General features: G+C 52.8%; 9 protein-coding genes across 9 annotated transcripts; 6 read left to right on the plus strand and 3 right to left on the minus strand.

Moving 5' to 3' along the window:
- The first annotated feature begins 501 nt into the window (after window positions 1–501).
- Window positions 502–9,719, plus strand: PHACADRAFT_181804 (uncharacterized protein). Its single transcript, XM_007392351.1, has 24 exons — window positions 502–1,131; window positions 1,180–1,313; window positions 1,373–1,852; window positions 1,905–2,224; window positions 2,280–2,618; window positions 2,668–2,823; window positions 2,876–2,945; window positions 3,022–3,489; window positions 3,538–3,774; window positions 3,822–5,057; window positions 5,110–5,611; window positions 5,643–6,150; window positions 6,205–6,490; window positions 6,543–6,640; window positions 6,688–7,003; window positions 7,063–7,257; window positions 7,306–7,567; window positions 7,623–7,844; window positions 7,883–8,007; window positions 8,069–8,160; window positions 8,218–8,340; window positions 8,401–8,488; window positions 8,541–8,966; window positions 9,018–9,719. Exons 1-24 carry the CDS (start codon window positions 564–566, stop codon window positions 9,051–9,053), a joined length of 7,287 nt encoding a protein of 2,428 aa, XP_007392413.1. The 5' UTR covers window positions 502–563; the 3' UTR covers window positions 9,054–9,719.
- Window positions 9,720–10,278: 559 nt separating this feature from the next.
- Window positions 10,279–10,702, plus strand: PHACADRAFT_192254 (uncharacterized protein; the record flags this gene model as incomplete). The annotated part of the gene is made up of 5 exons (XM_007392352.1): window positions 10,279–10,300; window positions 10,359–10,396; window positions 10,454–10,505; window positions 10,562–10,629; window positions 10,685–10,702. The coding sequence occupies 5 exons, from the start codon at window positions 10,279–10,281 to the stop codon at window positions 10,700–10,702; spliced, it is 198 nt and encodes a 65-aa protein (XP_007392414.1).
- Window positions 10,703–11,072: 370 nt separating this feature from the next.
- Window positions 11,073–11,736, plus strand: PHACADRAFT_250634 (uncharacterized protein). Its single transcript, XM_007392353.1, has 2 exons — window positions 11,073–11,146; window positions 11,201–11,736. Exons 1-2 carry the CDS (start codon window positions 11,087–11,089, stop codon window positions 11,681–11,683), a joined length of 543 nt encoding a protein of 180 aa, XP_007392415.1. The 5' UTR covers window positions 11,073–11,086; the 3' UTR covers window positions 11,684–11,736.
- Window positions 11,720–13,513, minus strand: PHACADRAFT_250636 (uncharacterized protein). The gene is made up of 9 exons (XM_007392354.1): window positions 13,304–13,513; window positions 13,227–13,250; window positions 13,027–13,176; window positions 12,882–12,972; window positions 12,785–12,828; window positions 12,651–12,733; window positions 12,576–12,589; window positions 12,097–12,521; window positions 11,720–12,036 (listed from the first exon to the last, which is right to left on the minus strand). Exons 1-9 carry the CDS (start codon window positions 13,330–13,332, stop codon window positions 12,012–12,014), a joined length of 885 nt encoding a protein of 294 aa, XP_007392416.1. The 5' UTR covers window positions 13,333–13,513; the 3' UTR covers window positions 11,720–12,011.
- Window positions 13,514–13,776: 263 nt separating this feature from the next.
- On the minus strand, window positions 13,777–15,116 carry PHACADRAFT_250637 (uncharacterized protein). The gene is made up of 3 exons (XM_007392355.1): window positions 14,446–15,116; window positions 14,018–14,386; window positions 13,777–13,966 (listed from the first exon to the last, which is right to left on the minus strand). The coding sequence occupies exons 1-3, from the start codon at window positions 14,857–14,859 to the stop codon at window positions 13,898–13,900; spliced, it is 852 nt and encodes a 283-aa protein (XP_007392417.1). The 5' UTR covers window positions 14,860–15,116; the 3' UTR covers window positions 13,777–13,897.
- Window positions 15,117–16,277: 1,161 nt separating this feature from the next.
- On the plus strand, window positions 16,278–17,540 carry PHACADRAFT_88053 (uncharacterized protein; the record flags this gene model as incomplete). The annotated part of the gene is made up of 5 exons (XM_007392356.1): window positions 16,278–16,442; window positions 16,493–16,700; window positions 16,758–16,900; window positions 16,951–17,038; window positions 17,092–17,540. 5 exons carry the CDS (start codon window positions 16,278–16,280, stop codon window positions 17,538–17,540), a joined length of 1,053 nt encoding a protein of 350 aa, XP_007392418.1.
- A 1,949-nt stretch (window positions 17,541–19,489) lies between these two features.
- On the minus strand, window positions 19,490–21,354 carry PHACADRAFT_181810 (uncharacterized protein). The gene is made up of 5 exons (XM_007392357.1): window positions 21,151–21,354; window positions 21,013–21,094; window positions 19,954–20,964; window positions 19,834–19,900; window positions 19,490–19,780 (listed from the first exon to the last, which is right to left on the minus strand). The coding sequence occupies exons 1-5, from the start codon at window positions 21,250–21,252 to the stop codon at window positions 19,729–19,731; spliced, it is 1,314 nt and encodes a 437-aa protein (XP_007392419.1). The 5' UTR covers window positions 21,253–21,354; the 3' UTR covers window positions 19,490–19,728.
- A 19-nt stretch (window positions 21,355–21,373) lies between these two features.
- Window positions 21,374–22,849, plus strand: PHACADRAFT_115180 (uncharacterized protein). The gene is made up of 6 exons (XM_007392358.1): window positions 21,374–21,533; window positions 21,606–21,714; window positions 21,762–22,260; window positions 22,317–22,422; window positions 22,486–22,547; window positions 22,614–22,849. Exons 1-6 carry the CDS (start codon window positions 21,458–21,460, stop codon window positions 22,785–22,787), a joined length of 1,026 nt encoding a protein of 341 aa, XP_007392420.1. The 5' UTR covers window positions 21,374–21,457; the 3' UTR covers window positions 22,788–22,849.
- A 210-nt stretch (window positions 22,850–23,059) lies between these two features.
- On the plus strand, window positions 23,060–25,545 carry PHACADRAFT_250643 (uncharacterized protein). Its single transcript, XM_007392359.1, is given in 15 exon segments — window positions 23,060–23,278; window positions 23,335–23,428; window positions 23,482–23,597; window positions 23,652–23,723; window positions 23,777–23,845; window positions 23,902–23,908; window positions 23,964–23,990; window positions 24,046–24,104; window positions 24,120–24,124; window positions 24,225–24,357; window positions 24,412–24,587; window positions 24,639–24,712; window positions 24,764–24,914; window positions 24,963–25,366; window positions 25,420–25,545. 15 exon segments carry the CDS (start codon window positions 23,153–23,155, stop codon window positions 25,488–25,490), a joined length of 1,584 nt encoding a protein of 527 aa, XP_007392421.1. The 5' UTR covers window positions 23,060–23,152; the 3' UTR covers window positions 25,491–25,545.
- The last annotated feature ends 44 nt before the right edge of the window (window positions 25,546–25,589 follow it).

The following is a 25,589-nucleotide window of genomic DNA, read 5'->3' on the forward strand; positions in this document are numbered from 1 at the left end:
GCGAGTTCCAGATTTTTGGCTTGTGCGAGATTGAGTACTATGACGGTGCGAATCTGTGTATTTAAGTGCACGTAAGTATATATACATGTGCGTTGGTGCACATACGTGCACATATGTTCGCGAACGCACACTTACTCGCACTTATGTCAGCGTCTATCTGCCGGCTGACGAGTCTGATTCCGCTCTCTGCGAGTTTTCTCTATTTTCTCTGCCATGCATCGTCGACCATGATACTGATATCTCCGAGAATGCGTTGCACGCAAGTCACAACGACGCACGTGACAAGCGAAGGAGGCAAACCGGACAGATCCAGCGACTCTACACATTCTATGCATAATTTATATATCTTCAACACATTCGGCAAGCTTGCATGTAAAATTTTATTGGAGTTCTGGTGCCCAGCGTGATTGGTGCTCTTGCTCTGATGTATACTTCGCAGTCGTCATGCACGTGGCATGTGACCACTCGTGTTAGCGTGACACCTCCCTCGACTTGTTCTGTACGCCCACAACCTTTCCGAGCCACCACTTCATGCCTCTGCTGCCGGTCATCGTTTCAAAAACATGAGTGCTATAGACTCCTCGCCGCTCCCGATCCCCACCTTCCAGGCCTCGGATCAGCCTTGTCCCAAGGATCTCCTGGACTTCCTCCTTAATTTCATCCAGCTAGCCACGAGTCAGTCGGCGGAGGTGCTCCTCCACAACTCACGCAAAAGATGGCTGTCTGCTTTTGACACTCTGAATAGATCGTTCCTCAAGCCCTTGGAACTTCCCGATGAATTTGAGTGGCACATGCTTCATGAGCGGACCAAGCTATTCGAGGTCACCTTCGAACTATTCTGCCTTCTGACAACACGCTGTGGCGAGGTACTCTCTTACCAAGAAGACCTCACCAAGAGTATGCTCTGCAAGCTGCTGGACGTGGCCTCGAGTCTTGAGATTTGGTTGGATGTTCCGGACGTACCGGTGAAAGAAGGTTTTCCGAGCCCAGAGAAGCTTTATGCAGACTGCATGAAGACCATGACCGCGATGCTTCAGGCTTTAGCAGGGAGCGCCAAGATTGATCACGCGGGCAAGCCGGGATGGCAGATACTGAAGAGTATTGGAGAGGAATGTCTCGCGGTCTGCTCAGGTATGCCTCAATTTCTACCTACATGTCGAATCTTGACGGCCTCCGCAGATATTATGGCAGCGCCTCCTGATGCCACATACTATATTTGCTTGTTTATGCTCCCAAGGATACGTATGGACCGTCCATCACACCCTGCAGTCGCAGAGTCAGCGACACGACCCAAAAATGTTGTAAGGCTCAAGGTAGGGACAAGTCCTTACTAATACATTACTCTTCCGGTTTACTAAGTCGATCCGTGCAGAACTACTTGGACCACGCGTTCATCTGTGTGCGCAGCTCAGCTCAGACACCTCTGATGTTGACGCTGCTCTTAGAGCTTCTGCTGAACGCTCTTGACACGCGTAACCTCGACCAAACCTTCATGAAGTCTTTGACGATCCATGCCACTGAGATGGCTCATCAACTTCACAATTTTTTGGTATCTCCAGCATGCCTCACCTCCGACGCCAAGCGGGCCAGAGCGATCGGTCGGCTCGTTACCGCAATCAGCACCAGTCTGCGGTCTCTGGCGCCATTCAATTCGATTGCAGACCCTATGCGTCTGCATTTGCTGATGCGTAGATTGAATGATGGGCCCAGCGATGCTTGGGCGAAGCCAGATGTACTCTTAATTGGAGCGTTCTCCACACCATTTACGAAACCTCCCGTTCGCGTAGACGTCCACTCCGTGCTCACTTTGCTCAAGGAGGAGCAGTGGGGAGACGACGGCTGTAATCTGAGAGTAAGTAGTCTTTGGACAAACCGAGTTTCCTGCTGAATGCATATACGCATAGGCTCTCGCCTCCGCATACCTACAGACGACTGTCAGCTCTCTGGACGACGAGACTGTTCAGGAAATTGCGGAATATGTCGACCAAAAAGCTGGGAATGCGAGCTATGCTGACCTGGCTCAGGCTCTAGTGCAGCGCAAGAGAGGTCTCGCAGTGCAGGACGTGAAAGCGCCAGACGGCACGTATGATTGGCGGCGCCATGTCAAACAGATCGTCTATGCCATCATTCAACCGGCCGAGCTTGACTGGATGGATGACGATGACAACACGAACGGTTTGCAGTACATTACGAGGGCCCTTCGAGAAGTGGAAAAGCGATTTGGGTACGGATTTTTTTTTGTCTCGGGTGATTATACGCGCTCACATCCCACCTACCAGGGTCATATACAATCCATCCGCCTCTGCGCGTCTCGTTCTTCTGCAGCAGCTGGCTCGCTTGCCCTGCGCACTCACACGACATGCGGATGCTATATGCCACTCGACCCAAACAGGCCTCACCGTCGACTCGCTGAGAGCTTGCATGTCGGTCCTAGGCTGCGCGATGGATGGCACAGATCGCGAAGTCACCGCTGCCGTGCGCAAAGCGGCCTACAACGCGCTTGTGCGAACTCTTCGCCACCAGCCCTCCACCCACACCAGCGCGGGACTCGACCATGCTGCTGATTTCGCATTGAGCGGCATGAAGGATGCTGATCGAAATGTACGCATCAGTGCTGGGTGAGCATTTGTGTTTTTTGTTCTGTGCAAATGCTCATTGTAGTTGTAGACGTTGTGCTGTAGAGCTCGTTAATATATATCTGCGTCTCGAGAACAGTTCCCAAGAACGCGTAGACCCTTTGTTCGGTATGATCAACGAAGTGCTGGGAACAGGACAAGATCGCTGGAAAGAGACAACGTTGATTTCTCTCGGACATATGGCCAGGTGCGTTTGAGGATAGGCAAGAGTAATGAGAACGACGCTCACTGTTAGCTAGGACATCGTCACCTTATGTGCTCGGCAAAGTGCTGTTCTGTATTGTAGCACAGCTTGGACATTCCAATCCGGTCATAAGAGGTGTCGCATCTATGCAGGCAAGTCAACATACGGCTGCGATCTTCTCTGGTACTCACCGTTCAGCAGCTCTCGGCGGCAGCCAAGCATCATAAGAAGGCAACATACAATCTCTTGGCACCATACCTGGAGACAATCGCTCCCTTTGTTGTTGGCCGGCTCAAGACCCATCCGACTACCCTGCTCGAAGTGTGCAACTTCGTGTCATCCACCCCACCTGCATTCCTATCTGTGACACTGCCCTATACGCTTCCAGGACTCTTCGCCAGCCGTGACAGGGAGACCTTAGATATCCTCGCAAGGGAACTGGGCACCAGTATCGGGCAGATGCTTGTGGAGCACGGATACAAAATTCTGCCACATGTCTTCCTCTTGTCGAAACCTGGACAGACATCTCGCGCCATGACCTTTATGGTTAGCTTCTTTGGAAAAAAGCTTTCGGGAACCCCACAGACTCTCATTAGCGCCCATATTATCGATACCGCTAGTCAGATTATCTTGAACATGGGAGACCAAGATCCAGCTACCGTATTCACTGTAAGGGGCATCTTGGCACCCTGATAACGTTGCTAACTTCTGAGTAAGGCGAAGCAGGGTCTCATGAAGATGCAGCAATATCTCGATAACAACTTCTATGACACTCCGGAAGAGGCTGTAAGGGTCTGCTTGGACTCGCAATTCTTGGGTGTCATCCACCGATTTAATGATACGCTGCAAGCGTCTCATACGCGATATACCTCTGAGGATAAATGCAAGACGATTAGAGCTCTCAGCGCGATCATCGAAGTGGTTGGACATGGCGTCGTCGTATTCGCACCCCAGGTATGTTTAATATGCTACGAGATCGATTTCTTCTCATCTTTCGACAGATTATGGCCACCATGCAAACTGCGCTCACACTTCCTGGTCTCGCCGAGACAACACTGAAGACTTGGGACACGTTCTTTCGTATCTCAAAAAGGGAGGATCTCAGTGGCTACGTAAGAGCGACCAGCGCGGCATTTGTCTCTGCCTGGCCGAAGTTCTCGCTAGAAGCCAAGGAACTCGCCACCAAGTGTCTCGAGTACATTCTATCACATGCCGATGGCGGAAACGCATACAAGCACGACATCGTCGACTTGTCATCTATCCCGGAGCTGCATCGCATCTGGCAGCGCGTACTAGAGTCTCGTGCAGAGATGACGCCACATGCTCGGCTCATGATGCTACTGGATCGCATCACTAGTGATAACGCGGCGGTCATTCTGCTTGCACTGCAGGAGCTCAAGGCATTCCTACTCGAAGACGACGAGCGATTCATCAGGGGCCTTACCTCTGGGGACATGTTTGACCCTGTCGTCGGCAAGATTCTCCCAGCCCTGTTCTCGATCGCAGCCAAGGATCATGAAGGGTCCGACAGCATGCGGCTTCTTGCCTTGGAGTGTGTCGGTATTTGCGGCGCTGTTGACCCCGACCGGTTCGAATGCGATGTGCAAGACGGCCGTATGATTGTAAAGACCAACTTCGAGGACGAAGAGGAGTCTGTCGCCTTTGCGCTGCACCTCATCAAAGACATGCTTGTCGGTGCATTTCGTTCAACCTACGACATCAACTACCAGAACATCCTGGCCTACCTCATCCAGGAGCTGACCAAATTCTGCCGGTTCAACCGTTCACTGGTGAATTCGGGCGCGACCGGCTCCCTACCTATCAAGGTTCGCAATCGGTGGAAGGAGCTGCCTAGGTCCGTGAGGGACGTTGTAGGCCCTCTCCTGGATGGCAAGTGGATGTTCTCTAACGAACCGTTCGACCCGGTTCAGCCACCAATCTATGCCACGCAATCTACATACCGCGAGTGGCTGCAGGTGTGGACACGCCATCTCATCTACCGCGTTACGGGCAAACAAGCGCAGCAGATATTTTCGCCATTTCATCCAATCCTCCAACATCTCATCAAGGATGTTGGTGTCGCGCATCACATTTTTCCCCACCTTGTACTGAATGTTCTACTTTCCGGGAACGAAGAACACGTTCGAGATATTCGCGCAGAGATCCTTGCTGTGCTCGAAAATCAGGTCAACCCTGATAGTGCATCCACTATTGAGAAACGAGAACTATGTGCCCAGGTAAGCCACTCGTTCTTCAAGCTGCATGTGCTGGCTAAAGCAAAGTCCACAGGCCATTTTCATGCTTATGGACCACCTGAACCGCTGGATTCACTCCATGCGCCAAGAGGCGACGGTCAAATATCGCAAGAAGGTTAATGCTGGACTTTCCGCGGAGGAAATGCAAGTTCTTCAAGTCGAGTCGATCCTCACGAGTATCGACCGCAGCTTGATTGCTAAGGCGGCTCTACGGTGCAAAGCTTACGCTCGCGCGCTCATGTGCTTCGAACAGCAAGTCTTGGACATGAAAGACATTGACGATCAGGCGGACACGAAGGTCACTGCTTACGAAACTCTGCACGAGATCTACGCCCAACTAGACGAGCCGGATGGTATGGAGGGTATATCCACCTTGATTCTAAGCCCATCGTTGGAAAATCAAATTCGGGAGCACGAAAGCACAGGTCGGTGGACATCGGCTCAAAGCTGCTGGGAAGTTCGGCTCCAACAGTCACCGAACGATCTCAAGTCCCACCTCGGTCTATTGAGGTGCCTGCGGAACCTCGGACATTATGGTAAGAATCCTCTACTTCGTCTCTGGAGCAGATATTAATGGTGCTATTCAAGACACTATGCGCACCCACGTCGAAGGCTTGCTCGTCCGTAATCCAACCTGGCAAGCGGACTTGATCGACTACCAAGTCGAGAGTGGTTGCATAATCGGTGATTGGCCCATCGTTCAATCCCTTGTTGAGAATACGAGTCAAGAGACCTCACCCATCCTACTTGCCCGCGTCCTCTTGGCCATGCGCTCCGGGGAGGAGGATGCCGTCCAGAGCGCTTTGTGGACGGCCCGTAGGGTTCTCGGTGCTCCAATCGCTGCTGCCGGCGTGAGAGGGTATCGGCATTCCTACCCTGCAGTTCTGGACTTGCACATGTTGCACGAGCTGCAGACCATCTACGATCAGGGGCATGCCTGCAATGCACAACGAGACTCTGACGAGAGCCTTGATAGCCTGCAGCATCGCCTCACAGAAAGGCTGGATTCTACCCTCTCGTCTTTCCGTTACCGCGAACCAGTCCTGAGCACTCGACGAACGGTCTTGGGCCTACAGTAAGTAGCTTCCTTCTGTATATCAACTCGCTCGCTGACATACGGATTAAATAGGATTGGACAAAGTCCGCGCTTCAAGGAAGTAATCGGGCGATCATGGCTCTTGACCGCTCGACTAGCAAGAAAGGCTGGGTATAAGCAGACCGCATACAGCGCTCTACTTCAGGCACAACAATTGGACGCTCCGTTCTGGTTTGTGCAGGGTGCCAAATTGGCGAAAGCCATGGGGGATCCCTTAAGGGCTCTGCAAGAGGTTGAGAATTGGCTAGGACGAATGAAGAGGGCCCCCATACCGATGACTCAAGGACAGTCTGCTGAGCTGAGTATCGTGAAAGCGAAGGTTAGAGTCGTTCATTCTGGCGACAGGTCTGAAGCTGACTGTCAGATGCTAGGTCACAACTTTGCGTGCTCGGTGGTTGGCTGAGTTGGATCGCCATGACCGGCAAATTGTCCTCGAGATCTTCAAGGAAGGCGCGACTTTGATGGAGAGGTCGGTGATACCTATTTCTAGTCGTACATTTTGCTGAAGTGGCGCAGTCGCGAGAGTGGATGGTTCTACTGTGGCCGATTCCATGATGAATGCGCGAAGAGCCTTCCGCAAAAGTCAAAAGGCGATAAGCAAGCAACGTGGGAACTCACTCTGCATCAACGCCTGGTCATGAACCAGCAGACAGTCAAGGATCTCTTGCAAGCATGCGAGACTGGCTCCAAGTATATTAACCAGGCGCTTCCCCGTCTCTTGACATTATTCCTGAATGTTGGGGATGACGACGAAGCAGCTTACCAGTCCAGTCAGTTTAAGACGATGACGAAGCTGATGGTCAAGGCAATCAGGACGATACCTATGTATAAGGTGTGTCCGCATCAGTTCGTTTGCCAAACCAATGCTCTACAATCGCCTTCTGTTTTTAGTGGTACACTGCCTTCCCACAAATAGTGTCGCGGATTGGTCACCCCCAGGGAGAGACATATGGGTTTCTGAAGGAGCTAATTCGGCAGGTGATACAGCAACATCCGAACCAGGCCCTCTGGCAGTTCACGTCTGTCCTGCAGTCGAAGCAGGGGGACCGGAGAGTGCGCGCCGAGCAAATTCTCAAAAAGCTCAAAGTAAGTGATATTGTTGGGCATATGGCACTGACTCACGCTGTCCTTCAGAATCCTGGCGCAGCCAACGGCATAGCGGGTTTGGTAGAGGCCAATATCCGTTTGATGACACAACTCTTGAAGCTGTGCGAGCGTTCTTTGCCTGACCACAAGAAGACGTTCTCGATGCGTCAAAACTTTAGCTTCCTTGCAAACGTGGTGCCTTCACCATGCATCATCCCTCTTCAAGAGTCCCTCATCGCCACTATGCCGACCTCTCCTTCGGCTGATGCTGAACACCAACCGTTCCCTGTTGATGCTCCGACGTTTCATCGTGAGTTCAGGAAGGCTGGCTAATGATGCTCACTCATCTCATGTGGCCCTTTCAGAATTTTCGGATGATGTGGAGATTATGCCCTCCCTGGCCAAGCCCCGCAAAATCACTATCATGGGAACCGATGGACGACAATACAATTTTCTGGGAAAACCTAAGGACGACCTTCGCAAGGACGCTCGAATCATGGATTTCAATGCAATTATCAACAAGCAGTTGAAGGCCAATGCGAACACGCGTCGCAGACAGCTTTGCAAGCCGTCATTCCCTACCTTGGGTAAATTCAGACTGATCTGAGTTTTTTAAAAAATGTAGACATCCGAACGTACGGCGTCGTCACCTTGAACGAGGAGTGCGGTTTCATTCAATGGGTACCAAACACTGTTCCCGTGCGGACGGCGCTGACCAATGCATACAACCCTCATGGCATGCCAATATGGGTAAGCGACCTGCCGCTTTATTGCTGTTCATGTCTACCGCGGTATAACAGAAGAAGCACAGGGTGAGAAGCTCAAGAAGAGTTTTGACAAGCTCGGCGCTGTACGGACAGACAGGGAAGCCGCTGAGATATTCAAGAGAGAAGTGCTTTCGGAGTGAGTAGATGACCTGCCCTCCGCTTGCTAAGATCTGGTAGCTTATAATAAACCTAGGTTCCCACCGGTTCTGCATGAATGGTTTCTTCAGATGTTCCCAGAGCCCACTGCTTGGTTATCTAGCAAGCTAGCTTACACGCGCACGTCCGCCGTCATGTGTATGGTCGGGTTCATCCTAGGGTGCGTCGCTTCCTGCTGTTCGTAAACCAAGTTGTTAATTGCTAACGTGCTGATCTCCAGAATGGGCGACAGACACACTGAGAACTTGCTCTTGGATACACGCACAGGCGATATAGTGCATGTCGACTTCAATTGCTTGTTCGAGAAGGTGGGACAGCGACTCCTCTGGAGCGAAGGTCAGCTGACACCACCGTCTAAAGGGTAAGACGTTAGCAACCCCGGAGCGAGTGCCGTTCAGATTGACCCAAAACTTCGTCGATGGATTCGGCGTCACTGGCATTGAGGGTGTCTTTCGCATTGCTTGTGAACTCGCGATGCAGACGCTGCGCGACAATAAGGAGTGTCTCATGATAATTCTGGATGCATTTATCCACGACCCGCTCGTCGAGTGGCAGGACATCAAGAGGCAGCGGGATCTGCAGGACAGGCGAGGGGGGCAGAAGATGGAGAATGCCGTCAAGGACAACACAGACCTGGAGATGCTCGCGCGGAATGCGCTCGGTGTCATCTCAAAGAAGTTGCAGGGCATCTACTCCATCAGCCACGAGAAGCTGTCCGAGAGAGAGATCCCAACAAGTAGCCTCGTGGAAATGCTGATTACGGAGGCGACGGACTTGAGGAACTTGGTCAGTAGATTTGCCTTTACATGTTCACGAAAAGTCTAATGGTTGGTGCAGTCGAAGATGTATGCAGGCTGGAGTCCGCATCTCTGATTATACTCAGCTACTTGCCAGTGCCACTATCCTTTCACCATCCGCAAGATTGCTGTATCGATAGACCGCATACACCACGCACCGTGTACTAGTAGAATTTCTCGCCTCATGATACCCGTTGTGTAACACACGAAGAGAGGGACAACAAAGAACTAGGCCTCGGTTAACTGCCTCTGCAAGCGCGCGAGCTCCTTCTCTTTCTCGATGAGAATTTGACGCCATTTATCCTGCTCGGCTATGATAGCTTTTCGCGCGTTCTCCAATCTCTCAGTCTCCTCACGTTCCATCTCCTGCGTGAACTCGGGCACACCGCCCTTGGATGCCTCAAGCGATGCGGGATTTGCAACATGAAAAGGTACTGGTCGCCGTTTATTCTTGGGCAGCGGGGTTGGCGGGTGTGCAGTGAGGATGCTGAGGAAGGTTTGGAAGGGGTCGTTGAAGACAATCTCGTCGTACTGCCACGAGTGAACTGGACCCATCTTCGCTGCAACGTCCAGAGGTGGTGGGGGCTGCTCGGGTTCCCCAATTGCTGTCCATGGATGTAGCTTCAGGTGATGGTAGAGGATGATTGCTTTCTCGCCAGACTCGGCGACGAAATTTATGCGAATCTGTACCTCGAATTCACCCCACCTGCGACGTTGCGTCAGGACAAACACTAGTAGCTGCAATGAGCGGATCGCTCACCCAGTCTCAGATAGTTCGAAGGGCGCCTTGTCAACATCTGTCCGACTAGTCAGGCCAATGCTTCAAGAGGGTGCGAAGGTACACACTTCGCGTTGGATTGACGTAGGTATCGTGCAGCTTGAATGTGACACGCTTTATAAAATAACTTAGATCGTCCGCACCTCCGACAATGTCAGAGTCCGATACAGTAGCTGCACTCCGCACCGCAACGGTCCATCGGTGGGTGTGATCAGGATATTGTAGCGTCTCTCGCTCTTTCTGCGTGAGGACGACCGCCGTATTTCCATAAATTATGGGGCGGTATATACTGACTCCCTGGTCCATAGTGAATGAAGATGTTCATAGCAACAAATTTTAAGACAATATTGAGGGACATACTCGCACCCGGACCCGTTCATTGGACATCGACAGAGTCGAAATGGCCGTTCGAGGCAAGTCGAGCCGGCGTTGCTGCCGCGTCGGAGGGAGACGGCTTCAAGCGCCAAAACACTCCTTTCACACTCTCTGCACATCCCACTCACTACACTTACCGAAGTTCACGATGCTCGACTTCCTTGTCAACCGTGCGTGGCCTTGCAATACTATCGTCAAACACTAAGCAGAAATGTACGATTTTTTCAGGTCCTAATCACATCTACGAGAAGCAGAAGCTGGTGCAGGTATGTTCACCCCAGTACTCCTGACCATTATTATAATCCCTGAACCTCGCCCGGTAGCACTCGACTGCGCCTCCTCACCTTGTCCTCCCCCGCTCGCGTCTCTACGTTAGTGCGTGATGACTCCTTGTTACCACCCTCTACAGGCACGCTGACGCCAGGTCGTAGACACCTACTACGCGCTCTTCACAGCAGGCATGCTCGGTGTCGTCTACTCTTCGTACCATATGATCAGAGTACGTGTTCCAAGCTATGTGTCTGCGTCGCTGGCTCAATATATCCTGTGACTAGGGCAAGAAGACCGGGTAAAGTTATATACCTAGAGTGGAAACAATGCATGTTACTGCTGCACAACGGTACCACCATATCTCGTATCAGAGCAGACCTTTCGTACATGAACTGAACAACATATCTGCAATGAAATCCTATCTCGTTGCCCTCAGTATATCCTGCGTGAATCGAGCCCGTTTGTTGTGCTCTCCACGTCCTCAGTTGCAACAGAATGGCTGTTCTTGAGTTTGTGGCTTCTGTACTGCCATTAAGTAGTTATACGACTGAGTGTGAAATGATCACTGTGTGCTTGCCTATAAACCTAAATCTGCAAATGGTCCGGGAGAGAACCTCCCGCACGCATATTGCACTCGAGACGCCCATAGGACAACTTGCACTGCGCCCACCACTTCCGCGTACAAAATGGCGGACCAGTACGTCGATAAGAAGACCGTGAACTCGTCATACAGACCCAAAAGCAACGTGAGCACCGTTCGACACTCTCCACGATTCCGAGCTCATCCGACGTGAGTGCAGCAAATGTCTCCAGGCCTAAAGCGAGCGCGGCAGCCCTTCTTCCTACGCAATACCATCACCGGTGTCGTCCTCGCGTCTTTCGCCGTCGGCGTGTGGGCGTACTCTATTGGTGCCGTCAAACAAGATGACTTCACCGATGTCGACGAGGAGGCACGCGCCCTTGCGCGGTCGGGAGCCTCCGCCGTGCAGGCCGCCGTCACCGATGCGGAGAAGAAGGCAGTCGAGCGTACGGAAGCTGCTGCCCCTGGTACTGGAGTCGCGCCGCCTGTCGAGCCTGCGGGCGGTGTGATTGCCACCTCTGCGACTCCGATACCTGTGGCATCCGCCCAGCTGACACGCCCGCGGGGCGTGCTGGCGTCCCTCGTGCACGATCGGCACCCAAACTTGCTAGACCCGACGACGAAGACGTTTATTTGGGGAGCACCATCCGTAGATAGGATAGGGAGATTGGGCGAGCCGTCACCAATTTCGCAGCGCAAGTAGTATTCCGACTGAAGTTGGCATTAAAAAGTATCTATCTCATAACACATACCCTCGGAGTGCAATAACATAATCCATTTGTCGTAACAAACTGGGTAGCAAGTACTGGTACGCAAGATAACAGGAAGAAACACTCTGAGACCACAGTCGAGTGGTCGTCAAGGATGGAAACTATAGTACAAGGGACTAGTGAACAAATCGTAACCGTCGACTGATCCACCTGGGTAATCTAGAAGCTGGGCCCATACGCTGCCTCTTCACACCAGAGCGGGCTGACCAGCGAAGTCTGCTGAGTACATCCGGCACGAGTCTGAAGGGGGACCGTAGGTCCTCAGATGTCCTGAGACACAGGCTGCCTACGCAGAGTCAGCATCAGTGACTAACTTTCGGCGAAAAAGACCATGGACATCACTCACGGAACATATACGCCCATCTTCTGCAGGCCTTCCTTCGCGGCCTCGTTCCTGGCGGCCTTCTTCGTGTTGCCACGACCGCGGCCAAGGCACTCCTGATCGACCATCGCGCGGACAATCCACACGGGCGTCGTGCGCGTGCCTTCGCCGGCACTGTCCTTGTACACCCATTCGACGACTATGTTCTTCTGCTGCAAGTACTGATTGAAGAGCGAGAGATGCCCGATGCTGGGCGAGACCCGCGACGGCGCGCCGAGAGAGCGGTCTGTGCGCGTGGGGCTTGGCTCTGGGTCAGGGGAGAGGCCGTGCTCGATGCGGACGACGCGATAGGCTTCGCTGAGCCACGGGCGGAAGAGCGCGCGCATCCATCTCTTGATGTCCTCGAGTCCGACCATGCCGCGGTCCATGTACAGGCCGCCGACATAGGCCTGTGGTACCTGACATCAGGAGAAAACTTCGACTTGTGACATAGATAAACACACCTCGAAGAGGTTGGCTGTGAAACGATGGTCGACTTGATAAGGTTATGCGTCCACCTGTATATCTGGGGTACTCACCTTGTATGTTGTGGGAAGCCTTCAATGCGATCTCCTGAGCATGGTGGCACACCAGGCGGTCGTTGAGTCCGTACATGCGTGTACTACAAAGGCTGTCAGAGTGCTGATTGTGGGTGAGTGGGCCGCAAGCGTACATGGTAGCCAAGTTCTGGTTGCCGACGACTAGGGATCGCATTTTCTTTATTGCGGCAGACATCAGAACGGCATCCCTCGGTCTGGCGGACGGCTTACAGTAGACGGACCCACACGCACGTGTGGGTAAATTTCCTGGATGAGCTCCGTAACGACCATGTTGAGGACCGTGTCCCCGAGATGCTCCAAGCTGCCGTAAGCGTTCATTAGCTTCGATGTGCAGGTTAAACCGAGGCACACGTACGCTTCGTTGTCGGGGCTAGGATCATCGGGCGAATCCTCGAAGACGTTCGTAGGCCGAGCATAGTAGCTGCGGTGCATGAACACCTGTCGACGTAGCTCCTCCGTAAAGATGTCGGGCAGCGGAGGCAACGACTGCGGCTCGATATGCGGCCTATGAGAACAACAGTTAGCGAATACCACGGACAAAGAGCGACGACCTACGAGAGGCATGGCTTCTTCTGCACTCTGCCAACGGACAAGTAAGCACATAGTCCTCCACCATGAGACAAAGCGCACACCTTCCCATGGCGGTTGCTGTCAGGAACATAGGGAGGTCAGAACTATCTGAGAGGAAGAGGGGGACACCCCAGTATCGTTGGGAGATTGGGGCCTGCCATGCTGTACAGGACTGCGCTAGCTTTATACTTTCCTGCTGAGGATGATCTTCCTCAGATGAAGCTGAGCTTGTTGACTTGGATCTCCGAGGCATATGCAAAGTGTACGATGGGTGATGTGCACGGCTGAGCTTGCGGAAGCGGCGAGCGGCAGTCGCGGTGCGTGCGAGAGGAACGAATAGGAACGATCCGGGATCCCTGTATTTCGTGCGGAGACTGTAGGAGGAAGAACCTTGGAAGATTGTCAGCTTACGTCGACTCGGCGGCTCAGACGGGCAGTCTGCATTCCTCCCCTGTGAGATGGGAAGTTGTGAAGATGGCAGCGAGACGCCGCGGGCGTCATGAACAGCGACCCTGAGTGCAATGCACAGTACGCCTCGGGAACACGGCGGAAATCCAGATAGACAGTGGAAGAACATATCTATATACAATGGCGAGAAGAAAAGACCGGAGCTAAGGGCATGACACTGACGATACACATCTCGAGACACATTTGACTCATGCGGCAGCGACTTCCGTCGCAGTTGACAGACTATCATTCTGCTGTTGCTCCCGTTGCTCCTTCAACTGCAAACTCATATTTCAGATCACGAATGCAAAGACACAAGATGAACATACCTTTTTCTCTGCCGCTGCCTTCATTGTGAAGTAGTCCTTGTGCAGACCGCATTCAGTCTTCTCTGCCTTATTCGCCCATCGTCCAGCGCGCTCTCCTGCGTCGCCTTCGCTGCTCTTCACCGTACTGTGCCAGTCGCCGACGCTGCGGTAGCCCTGGTCGAGTAGCTTGTTTCGTGGGACATTATTTTCCTTTATGTACCACTCCACGAGGTGAAAGTTCCACTCGAACAGCGGATTAAGTTTGAGAAGTCCTGTACCGTCTATCTCGAGGGGCTGCAGGTTTGCACGGTCGCCTCCTTGTGAGGCGCGGCGGCCAGTAATAACGGCCCTCACGTCAAGCTCTTCGTACGCACGACGAGCTGGTTCGACCTGTCAAAATCGTAGTTAGCAAACATACAACACAATGTATGGGACGAAGAAGTACATACTTTTACTGAGAAGTCGTAAAGCTCTTCGTCCCGCTCCCAAAGCTTCTCCCCAAACTTTTTCTCAAAGTCCTGCACTGTCTCGCACCCATCGGGCTTGTAAACGTGGAGGGGACAGTTGTACTTCTTCCTAACGTCCTCCACCAGCTCATACGTCTCCTGGAAGTGGTACAGGGTGTCGATGAAGATGAGAGGCGGAGGGTTGGGCGTGATCTTCGAGAGCATGTCGATGGCCACGAGGCCAGTGAGGCCGAACGCGGTGGTTTGATAGAGACCAGGGACGTGCTCGATAGCCCATCGTAGTATATCCTCTGGCACAAGAGGGCGAAGGTAGTCGTTGATGCAGTCGAGCTCCTCTTGTGAGAGGGGGAGCTTCAGAGGCTTGTCGAAAGTCGGCGAGAGAGTCTCAACGGCCATGATGCAGAAGTTAGCGTTCGGTAGGATATAAAGTATGCTCGCCCGGAGGGTTTGCAGCGTCGAAGTGCCGTTAGTTAACAAGCAAAAGCCACATTGTGTATATAAGTCGGAGGCAAGTCGAGCAGATCAGATTCCTTGCCTTGGTTGCACCGTCTTTGCACCATGCTGACACCATCGGTTCGCGCACAACGCCTGATTCAGCGGGGGTATTCCCACCAATTTTCCATTTGAAGGCACGAGACTACACAAATGACTGGCAAAGTATAGTGGACTTAGGAGTATCTGGAATTCAGGGACAGGCCGGACAGGTGTGATGCTGTGATGGTCGTGGTAATGGTCGAAAGTGAAGGCAATAGTGCGGGAACGTCGACGCCCTTCTCACGTTCGTTTACTCTGTGTTCCCATAGGCACATGTCCATACAGCTATCTGAAATTACGGGTACATCGAAGTGGGGAGAGTTGATTATCACTGTCATACCTATAACAGAGAACGACTAACGAAGTAACCAAGCATTACAAGATGCCTTAACGGTGTCAGCTTAGCCAGACTACATATGACTAAGGATGGCTTGGCCCAACAGCGACAGCGATCTGGAAGTGTTCTATGGAGTTGCTTCGTCTACATGACAGTGAAAGTCAGCCAGAAGCGAATGAGATGCACGGGTATTTGGTTAGCTGCTTGAGCATGCCACTCCGATTGCAAATTACGACCATCATCCAGCCTGTAACGTCTGTCGCGTGCCAGGCGGTTGCTATCCACGGGGATAGAAACGCAGCTCCAGTCTCGCCGACGGCTGTCTAGTCTAGTGCTTAATTTCGTCCCGGCATGCCACAAGCTAGAAGCGTAACCGGCCTGAGACTCACTGTATGACAATATGCGTTTAATCGGCAAGTCTACCTCAAGCGTTTTGGCCATGGAACTTGCGCAAGCCTCTATTGGTTTCTAGCTGTAATTCGCAGAACCGTTAAACAAAGGCCTTCTAGTAGTGGGTGCAAAGCGGAAGAGTAAGACTTCTGTGGTGAGAACCCCAACAGATGCTCTCGTCTAACACGAGGCAACCCAATAGAGCGTTAGGCCCGCACGGTAACTCTTTATCCTGAAGGTCGCGATGTGCGTGCCCGGCTTCAGATCGTTTACTGGAGACATGACGGTTAAGACGGAAGGTGTAAGTGACCTTGATTACTTACTCCGTCACATAGTTAAGCTCTATTTCTTATCTCTTGTCACGCTCAGTAACTGAAAGCGTTTCGGCGCTTAATACGTTCATTACTGGTTCTTTACTCCCTGCTTACCGCTGTGGCCTGAGAGGGTATCGACTTGTTACCGAAACGTTTAACAAATGCAGCGCACTGGGAGTAGCGTGAAAGTCCTCGAAGAGGCACCACCACCACCGCTTCAATCACAACCTGAGCCGGTCATGGCCAGTGCGATACCACGCAAGATGGAGAACGCGGGTGGGCGAGAGTACAAGTACTTCACAGAGATCTCGCAGATGATGTTCGTCTTCGGTGAGGTGCAGGATCCCCTGCCGGAGACAGTGAACCTGGTGGAAGATATCGTCCGGAGTCAGATTATTGAGCTGGTGAGTGCGCCGTTCTGTGCAAGAGTCCACGGCGTACTCACCCTCAGCAGATTGTCCAAGCTCGGTTAGCGGCCGGGAAGCGTGGAGCACGCTACCTCTCCGCTGAGGACTTGATATTTCTCATTCGGCATGACAGAGCGAAGGTAAACAGACTACGGACATACCTGTCATGGAAGGACGTGCGGAAGCATGCGAAGGATTCTGGTGGCGATGGGGCTGGGGCTGAAGTGGATATTAACCCGGAAGACGGTACGGATGGTGCGTGTAATCCTGTATATTTCTATGCGATATCCATGACCGAGCCCCCCGCCCCAGACAAGCTGGCCGCCAAAGCTCAGAAGATTACCATTAAGCTACCTTGGGAGATAGCGACTATGTTCTCGGACGTCCTACCTCCGGATGATGAGGAAGACGAGGATGATCTCGAAGCCCATGAGGCTTCCTTAGCGCGACTGAAGGTAGATGCTCTGAAGACATGCTAGAGTTCCCTATGCTGAAGATCATACAGGAAGCAGACGAGACGACAAAGCAGATGACCCGGGAAGAGTACCAGCACTACTCTGACTGTCGACAAGCCTCCTTTACATATCGGAAAGGTAAGCGAACGTGCGCTCTCATAATACTACGTCATCTTGATTCTCCGCCCTAGCCAAACGTTTCAGGGAGTTCCTCAACCTCCCGCCCGCGCTGGACCTCAAAGCCAACGACGATACCATCGACATCGTCGGCTTCCTCGCCTTTGAGATGGTGCGCTCACTCACTCTAGCGGGTCTGGAGGTGAAGAAGTCTCTCGAGGAGTCGTACCTCTGCGAGGATATCTATGCGAACTCGTCCCCTATGCTCGGGAAGCGAAAGCATCCAGGGGGACTCGGTGGCGACGCTAAGCGCATGCGGAGGGAAGAGTCTGAAGAGGTCGAAGACTCGCCATTGCCGGCATGCTCACTCTTTGTTGCACCACAAGAGGCGCGGACATCCCTACGTCCAGAGCATATTCAAGACGCCTTTACTCGTATGCAGACTGACTGGGCACATCGACGCTCAGCTGGCATGAGGGATTGGCGTGGAGGTCTCGTGCGAACCTCTGTCAGCCTCATCTGAGCCGTCTCGCCTATCATCGCTTCTGCACATCATCGCTTTCGTTTGTAGCGCTATTGTATTTAATGTGATATTTTATTCTCTGAATCTGGGAGCAAGTCCAATTTGTTATCTAATGTACAATGTCAGCCGATTTTTCATACATGCCATGCATCGCAGTGTCTGAGACGCTAGAACAGTAGAGAGGCCGCGACCTCAACATTGCCGCCTGCAGCGGCGAGCGTACTTATCGCAACCTCTCTGGACACCCCGAGGCTCATAAGGGTGTTGATATCCTGCTCAGAGTAGCGAGCTTGAGTCGCTTGAGCACCTGCCGCTGGTGCGCCTCGTCCTTGTCCTGGCCGCGGGGCATTGCCGAGGGTATGTCCAGAGCCAGGGAATGAGGGCTGTGACGGCGGAGCCGCAGAGCCGGAGGGTAGTGTCGCATGAGAGCCCGCTGCTGACGCGACGTCCTCGGGATTCGGCGGCTCGAAGAAGCGTGCCTTCTCCGGCAGCTCATGTTCTGCGAGGAACTTGACTTCACGGTCGCGTATCCGAAGAGCGTTCTTCTCGAGGTCGATACATGCCTGGTGAGCTTTGAGCATATCAAGGCCGAAAAGAAGGTCGACGTCACGGCCCTAGAATGAAGTGATGAGCAACGCCACACATACATGGCACCACAAAGGGCATTACCTCCATGACGGTGAAAGAACACGGCAAGAAAAGGTCGGCGAGCTTGAGCTGGGCACTGTGTATACGGCCCAGGATCTTCGCGGTACCAACGCCACGAGCAATGCCAGAGAACCGTTTGTCAAGCAAGCGCATCAAGCTGCATACCAATCAGTCGCATGATTCGATCACGGATGTGGATAACTTACCCGCACTGTTCTGCTAGGTCAGGACTCACTGTAATAGATAATGCCGTTGAGAATTCCGCCTCGATACAGTATAGATGCTGTACTTACTAATAGTTTGTTGAGCACCACTATCAACAAAAGCCTTCACTGGATGCCCGTTGACTTCCACTGGCACACTGGGCAGTGAGATAGTCAGCCATTATCAGGCCATGAACTCAGAAGGCGTCTTACTATAGCATCGTTACGCGACCGAACGATTCTGGGGAATACTCCAACGCGTGCTCCAGATTTTCGAGGACGGCCTGCTGCCGAATAGCCTCCTCTATCCTCTGCTGGGCCTCAACATCGAACGGATCGGCGTGTAGGGCCTCGATCGCGGCGTCCGTCTCAACATGGCGCGCCCTCGTCTGTCTGAGGAGTTCGGCGAACCGTGCGGGGTCGTTCTGCGCTGCCCGTGCAACTTCGGGCTGGGTCTATAAGGGTAGATGTCCAGTCAGAGGGAGGGACAGAAAGGGAGCTAGGAGGGCATACCGCTTGCAACTGCCGCATGAGTTCGGGGTCGCCGAGCAGCTGGAGGCGCATCATCTCAGCATCCTGCTCCAGTGTCCTACATCGAGCAACCCGTTCAACGACAGCTTAGATTGTAGGGCGATGAGAACGCACCGTCCAGCCACCGAGACCTTTCTCCGAAGGAGAAGCATGGCATGATCACCGATCCCGCATTCTCGCATCGTCGCCTTCGGATTGCTGAGGTCCCGGCCTTCGTATGAGATGCTCTGTTCATTGACCGGTATACCCGACTGCGGGATGGGGGCGATCGCTCAGCTAATCGAAAGGTACGGGGCCATCTCGTCACTCACCTCTGCCTCGAGTAGTGCCATAACGTTCTCTAATTCCATGTTTGGGTCGATCTCAATGATAAACGACTGGCCTAAATCGTTCACGAACGTGAGCTCCATGGTGTCGCGAAGCAGAAACTGTGGAGGTTAGCAGGCGGAAAATGTGTGGTGGTCGTTGTCCGGGGTTAAGTGGCTTTCAGGGAAAGAAATATTGGTGCCCAGTCTAGTCGCTGGCTTTGAGTAGGACTGACCCGAGAAAGGCAGGTTTTGTAGATTGCCTCACAGCTTGCGTGTACTCTGAATGATGCATAACGCGCGGTATGACAGAGAAAGTACTAGAACAGACGAGAAAGCAGGTACAAGATAGCCGAAGCTGAGCAAAAGCTGCGCCTTGGGTAAGGCGCATCTAAGATCTGCGAGCTAAATCCAGTCCGATATACATCAACCCCCGCGTGACAAATGAGAAAACACAACGTCGTAACGACGTGTAAAAAGATTTAAAAGGCCAGTGCAGTGTCATCTGGCACTGGGCCTGCGGGAACCGAGGTTGCTTCGTGTGAACGAGGATCTGCAAATCATGTCATCAGAAGCCATAAAGCAGAGGGAATAACCCATGCTTACACCCGTGGGCTCTGTCCCCGGATGTTTGACATCAACGAACTTTCCATTGCGGAAGACAGACTTGCATCTGAGGTGGAGGTGGTCAGTGACAGCATGAGCTACTTGCTAGCGATATCTTACCACTCAGGTCACTGAAGCTGGAAGGGGTGCTCCCAATCTCACTGCCTCTGTCGCTCCGGACATTGCCACCTAATCGTCTGCTAGCCGTCGTCGAACCTCGTATCGTCCCAAATGCCATGTTGTGCGATACCGCTGGTGGACTCCTGGGGGAGGTAGCGGGCGTTAAGTGTCTTGTCATCGGTGAAGTAGGCTGACTGGTAAGCTCGGGTGGCGGGGAAGGAATGTCAGGAATTGAGCCCTGGAGAGAGTTCGTAGTACTTGACAGGCTGTGGTGACTCGGGGTGTGGCTGATGCTGGGCCGACGGCTCATGGCGAGTCGATGATGGATACCGGAGGATATGCCGGACTCAGACGACAGTCGAAGGCGTTTCCGGTCGATGTCCCGTCTAGCAAATGGCGGTCGAGTAGGCGAAGATACGAGACCTAGGGCGTCGCGAGTCATCTTCAGCTCGAGATTTTTGAGCTTTCTCTCCAGAGCTTCCTGCTCCTCGATGCGCCTTTCTTCCTCCTCAAGCTTGTGCAACTCCTCTTCCTCCTCTCCTTCAGAACCCCCATCAGCGCCTGATGAGGGCGACGAAGGAGAAGGTCGAGAGGACGTTGGTGAAAGGGGCCGTAGCGCGGGAAAAGCGCGCTTCGGGCCTTGGAGTGTGAGGACGGAAGAAGATGTGACTTTCTGTGGCGAGCTGACGGACCGCAGAGAGTTGAGCCGCGTGCGGATAGTTAAGGGCCGTGCAGAGGATGAGGCGGCCATGGGACCGCCGTTGGAGGAACGGAAGGAGTCTCTGCGTCCAGAAGGGTGTTTCTCAGTAGTAGGTAATCTGGGGAAGTACTCTCCGCCAGCATTGTTTGATCCGGGAGGGCTCGCAGGTCTAGGAGGAACAGGTTCTTGTGGCGTAGGTGAAGTTGGACTGAGTGCTGTACGAAGGCCGCGTAAGTCTTCCTCATAACGGACCTGAGCGCGATATAGAAGGTATGGTAAAGGAACTTGTAGGTGGTTAGCCAGCCCTTTCCCTGAGCGCGGTGAGCACGGTTGGATCGGACGGCCCAGGTATCACTCACAATCTGTTCCCGCGCCTTCGACAACTCTGGACTTGGCGATAACCTCCCAAAGAAAGTGCTCTTTCTCAGCGTTCCATTCTATCTGTTCTTTCCAATGTTGTCTCAGCGTTATGGTCAAGCGGCTGCACTTGCACCCACTCGTGGAGGGTCTGGGATTGGTTCATCGGGTCGGTTGTAGGGCAACCTGACGATCACTCTGATTTGCGGTTGCTGCTGCTGCTGCTGCTGAGCGAGTGGCATAATTGTCGAAAACACCTGCTACTGAGCCGTGTGTGACTGCAAAGTGGAACTGTGGCAGGGAGATGGAGGTGGAGGGCAGGAGCAAGTCCGGATCCATTCTTTCTCGAGACGCTCGCCACATCTCTCTTCTTGACCACCACTCTCTTTCACCTTTGCATGTTTTCTTGGTGACCTCAAACTATTCCTAACATTGGACCTAGATTAAATGGCGACGATAGACGAACTTGTCGCTGAGCTATCAGCGGATCCAGAACGCGAACCTGTCGCGTCTGAGTTGGGGGGTGCGAGCTGCCTTTCCCGTTGGAAGCCGTGAAGATTGCGCCTCTCATGCTGCTCTCGTCTTCGGGATGTAGTCTTACAATCTATATACGGCGACGATGCGATTAAGCCGTGGTCGTCCAACGGGAGCTCGAGTCCGAAAAATCGAGAAGCTGGGACGGTACGGTACGAAGTAGTTCTCACGTGAGTGCGCGCACCTTCTCTGAACGGAACATGGTTGAGGGGAATAGTTTGGCAACAGATGATGAGGAAGTCCAGTGCAACGTGCTAATATCAATCCCTCCAACGTATCCTTCAGCGGCTGCTCCTCAGCTGCAGCTGCTCTCGCGATATATAGGACCATTTGGCGTCGACCATGCCCTCTTTGGTGCCGTCCTCCGGACATACATCTCGAGCGAAGGTGTAGAATGGGTTGCGGATAACGTATGCGTATTTGACGGACTAGAATGGGCCAAGGAGCGATGCACAGAATGGTACAACACTAAAAAGAGCGAGAAGATCGCAGGCGAACTTTTACGCGAGGACGAAAAGAACTTGGCCGTCAATGTACCAGATGTGGAGGAGGGGAAGGATAAAAAGGTCTCTGGATTGCATGAACAGTGGGAGGAGACGTCTGCGCCGATATCTGCGAACATCCCACAGGGTATCGTGATCATAGAAGCAGAGCCGATTGTGGACCGCAAGAGCGTATTCGTTGGTCGCGCTTGCCGTGTAAGAGACCCGTCCCAGGTTGGCCTCGACCCGCGTTCTTGACCTGTGTTTATTGACATTGAGGCGTTTTTCAGGTTCCACTTATTCTGGCGCATCTCATGTCGGACCGGCGTATAGCTCGCGCTGCACATCCTATTATCAGCGCCTGGCGCTGCCGGGTTGGCAGCGTGATGCACCAAGGTTTGTTGGCTCCGATATTAACGGGGACTACGAACATTTAACATCCCACTTTATCTCCGATAGATAACGATGACGATGGTGAGACCGCCGCAGGAGGTAGGCTAGCGCATCTTCTGCAAATCCTCGTGAGTAGACCTTCTATCTTCTTTGCCTATCAGCTCGTGGCGATGCTACTGGCTGACTTGATCCAGGAGGTCAACGATGTATTGGTGGTCGTGACGCGCTACTTCGGCGGGATTCACTTAGGACCCGATCGCTTCAAACACATCAATCAAGCGGCCAGAAATGCTTTAGAGCTGGGTGGCTTCCTAGATGGCAGCGCTACAGATACTCGCAAGAAAAGCAGTGCAAGAGCAAGAAAGTGATAGAGGAATAGGCATACATACTAGTGCTTAATAATACCCCCACTCTGTGTCCACAACCCTACTCAGTCTTCTACACTTTGAGACCATTCATGAATATAGCTTTAGCCTGACACTTTGAAACCATTCATGATATAGCTTTAGCCTGCTCCATCCAATAATCCAGTCGCGCCTGTCTCACCTGATATGACGCGCGCTCGCGCGCTAAACTGGGAGAGGGAATGACATGACACCCGGTGCACTTCCGTCCACCCTCATATTGCACTCCGACCACCAACACGCCTGCACCGCGCAGCCTAACGAACGCAATTCAAGCGCAGCGGGCCCGACTTGAACCCGAGTCATCGTGATCAGGGCCCTCAATCGTGATGAGTCCGCCGACGAGACTGTTATATACTGCCCTTGGGGCTTGTACGGCACGAATCGAACTCAACGCGTTTCTGCCCAGGAACAAAGGAATGCGGTTGCAGCATAGGAAGGCGAGCACGTCTACGGTGAGCACACTGAAGGATACAGAGCGCGAGAGGTGATGCTCACAGCTCAAAAATAGTTTGGACTCACGGATGCTAGCCTTATCCGCCACCAAGCCTTGATAAACGGCCAATGGGTGGACGCAGAAGATGGGAAGAAGTTCTCAGTCACCAGTGCGTTGCCCTCGAGTTAAAATTCCGCGATGATATTGATAAGGGACTCACAGACCCTGCTACCTCTGAGGAGCTTGGACAGGTAGCAGACCTCGGCATTGCACAGACAAAGCAGGCTATCGAGGCCGCATCCGCGGCTTTCAAGACGTGGAGTAAGACCACATCAAAGGTACGGATGCGCAATCTGCGCGATTGGAGCGCTTTCACAAGCCATGACGTATAGGAGAGACACGACATCCTCATGAAATTCTACTATCTCATGAAAGCGCATCACGATGATCTGTCGCGGCTCATTGTAAGTACGATCGCCCCGCTCTGCGTACAGATACAACAATTTTCTGTCTGCAGACTCTGGAAAACGGGAAGCCCTTGAAGGAAGCCAAGGGTGAGAATGATTATAGCTCGTCGTTCTTGGAGGTACGTACACCACGCTCGAGACACTGAGGGCGCCATCCTTAACATATGAATCATAGTGGTTTGGTACGCGTATAACCGGTCATGCACGTATGGCTTTCCAGCTGATCCTCTGATGCAGCGGGAGAGGCCGTTCGCACCTACGGAGGTACGATCAAGGTCTATCTGCATTGTCACCCATGTCGTTTATTATTTGAGAACAGATGTCATACCCTCTCCTTTCCCCACAACGCGGAACGTGGTTATAAAGCAACCTATCGGTGAGTAAGATTTCCATGTCGGGAATTACTAATATCTAACATGGCCTGGTGGCGCAGGTGTCGTGTAAGCTCGCGTCCTATTCAACCGATTCTTTGAAGAGCCTAACCTTAGTTATTTCCAGCTCTATCATGACTCCTTGGAACTTCCCATCGGCAATGATCACTCGGAAACTCGGAGCTGCTCTCGCAGCAGGCTGTACAGCCGTAATTAAGCCTCCAGCTGAGACGCCGTACACATGTCTTGCGTTAATCGAAGTATGGTTTTGATTGCTCGTTGCCTCAGACTTTGCGCTGACAAATCATATACAGCTGGCTAATCGCGCGGGTGTCCCACCGGGTGTCATCAACGTCGTAACTACTAATGCCAATATCGCTGAGGTTGGTCGCGAGATGTGCGAGAATCCGATAGTCAAGAAAGTGTCATTCACTGGAAGCACGCCTGTCGCGAAGTTACTATACAAGTATGCTGCCGGAACTCTAAAGAAGTGTGTACGCTTTCCTTCACTCATGCAATTGTTTGACTAACAGTCAGACAGAATTTCCATTGAAGCCGGAGGCAATGCTCCATTCATCGTGTTCGATGATGCTGACGTTGACGCGGCAGTCGAGGGTAAATATTTTTACTTCCCAGGAGCGCCCAGTTGACGCCATGTATACACAGGCGCGATTGCATGCAAATTCCGGCATACTGGTCAGACCTGTGTTTGTGCAAACCGTATCTACGTGCAATCTTCTGTGTACGCCGACTTTGCCTCGAAATTGGCCGAAAAGGTTGCTGCGTTCCGTGTTGGCGACGGCTTCGACGAGGAAACGTAAGTTTGGCTTTCTGCGGTAGGCCGCGATGTCTGACATCATCCTAGAACGCACGGTCCCTTGATTCACCTCAGGGCGGTGGAGAAGGTTAAAAAGCATGTCGACGACGCCGTCAGCCGCGGTGCACAGCTCGTTCACGGCGGCAAGCGTCTCGAGGGCGCGGGTTCGTTCTTCGCGCCGACCATCCTCGCGGATGTGCCTCAAGACGCGCTCGTGTGTACGGAGGAAACCTTCGGCCCGCTGGCGGCGCTGGTCAAGTTCGAAACGGAAGAGGAAGTGATTAAACTCGCGAACGACACGCCGGTCGGCCTCGCGGGATACTTCTACTCGCGGGACATCGGCCGCGTATGGCGCGTCGCTGAGGCGCTCGAAGTTGGCATGGTTGGTACCAACACTGGTGCGATTAGTCAGGCTGTTATTCCGTTCGGTGGAGTAAAGGAGAGCGGCCTTGGTGAGTCTCTGGTACAATCTCCCGAGATCCTCCCGGTACTCATAACATTTCAGGACGAGAAGGAAGCAAGTATGGAGTTGAGGAATATCTGAACATCAAATATATCGCTTTTGGAGGTTTGTAACCGTACCTAGTGTATTGCTTAGCGCATGTAACGAACACGGACGATTCATGCATTCTGCTTGAGTGGATTCCGTCTGCACGATCCGATGGCGAATTTCCT

Source organism: Phanerochaete carnosa (assembly GCF_000300595.1).
Source record: "Phanerochaete carnosa HHB-10118-sp unplaced genomic scaffold PHACAscaffold_2, whole genome shotgun sequence".
Lineage (NCBI taxonomy): Eukaryota > Fungi > Basidiomycota > Agaricomycetes > Polyporales > Phanerochaetaceae > Phanerochaete > Phanerochaete carnosa.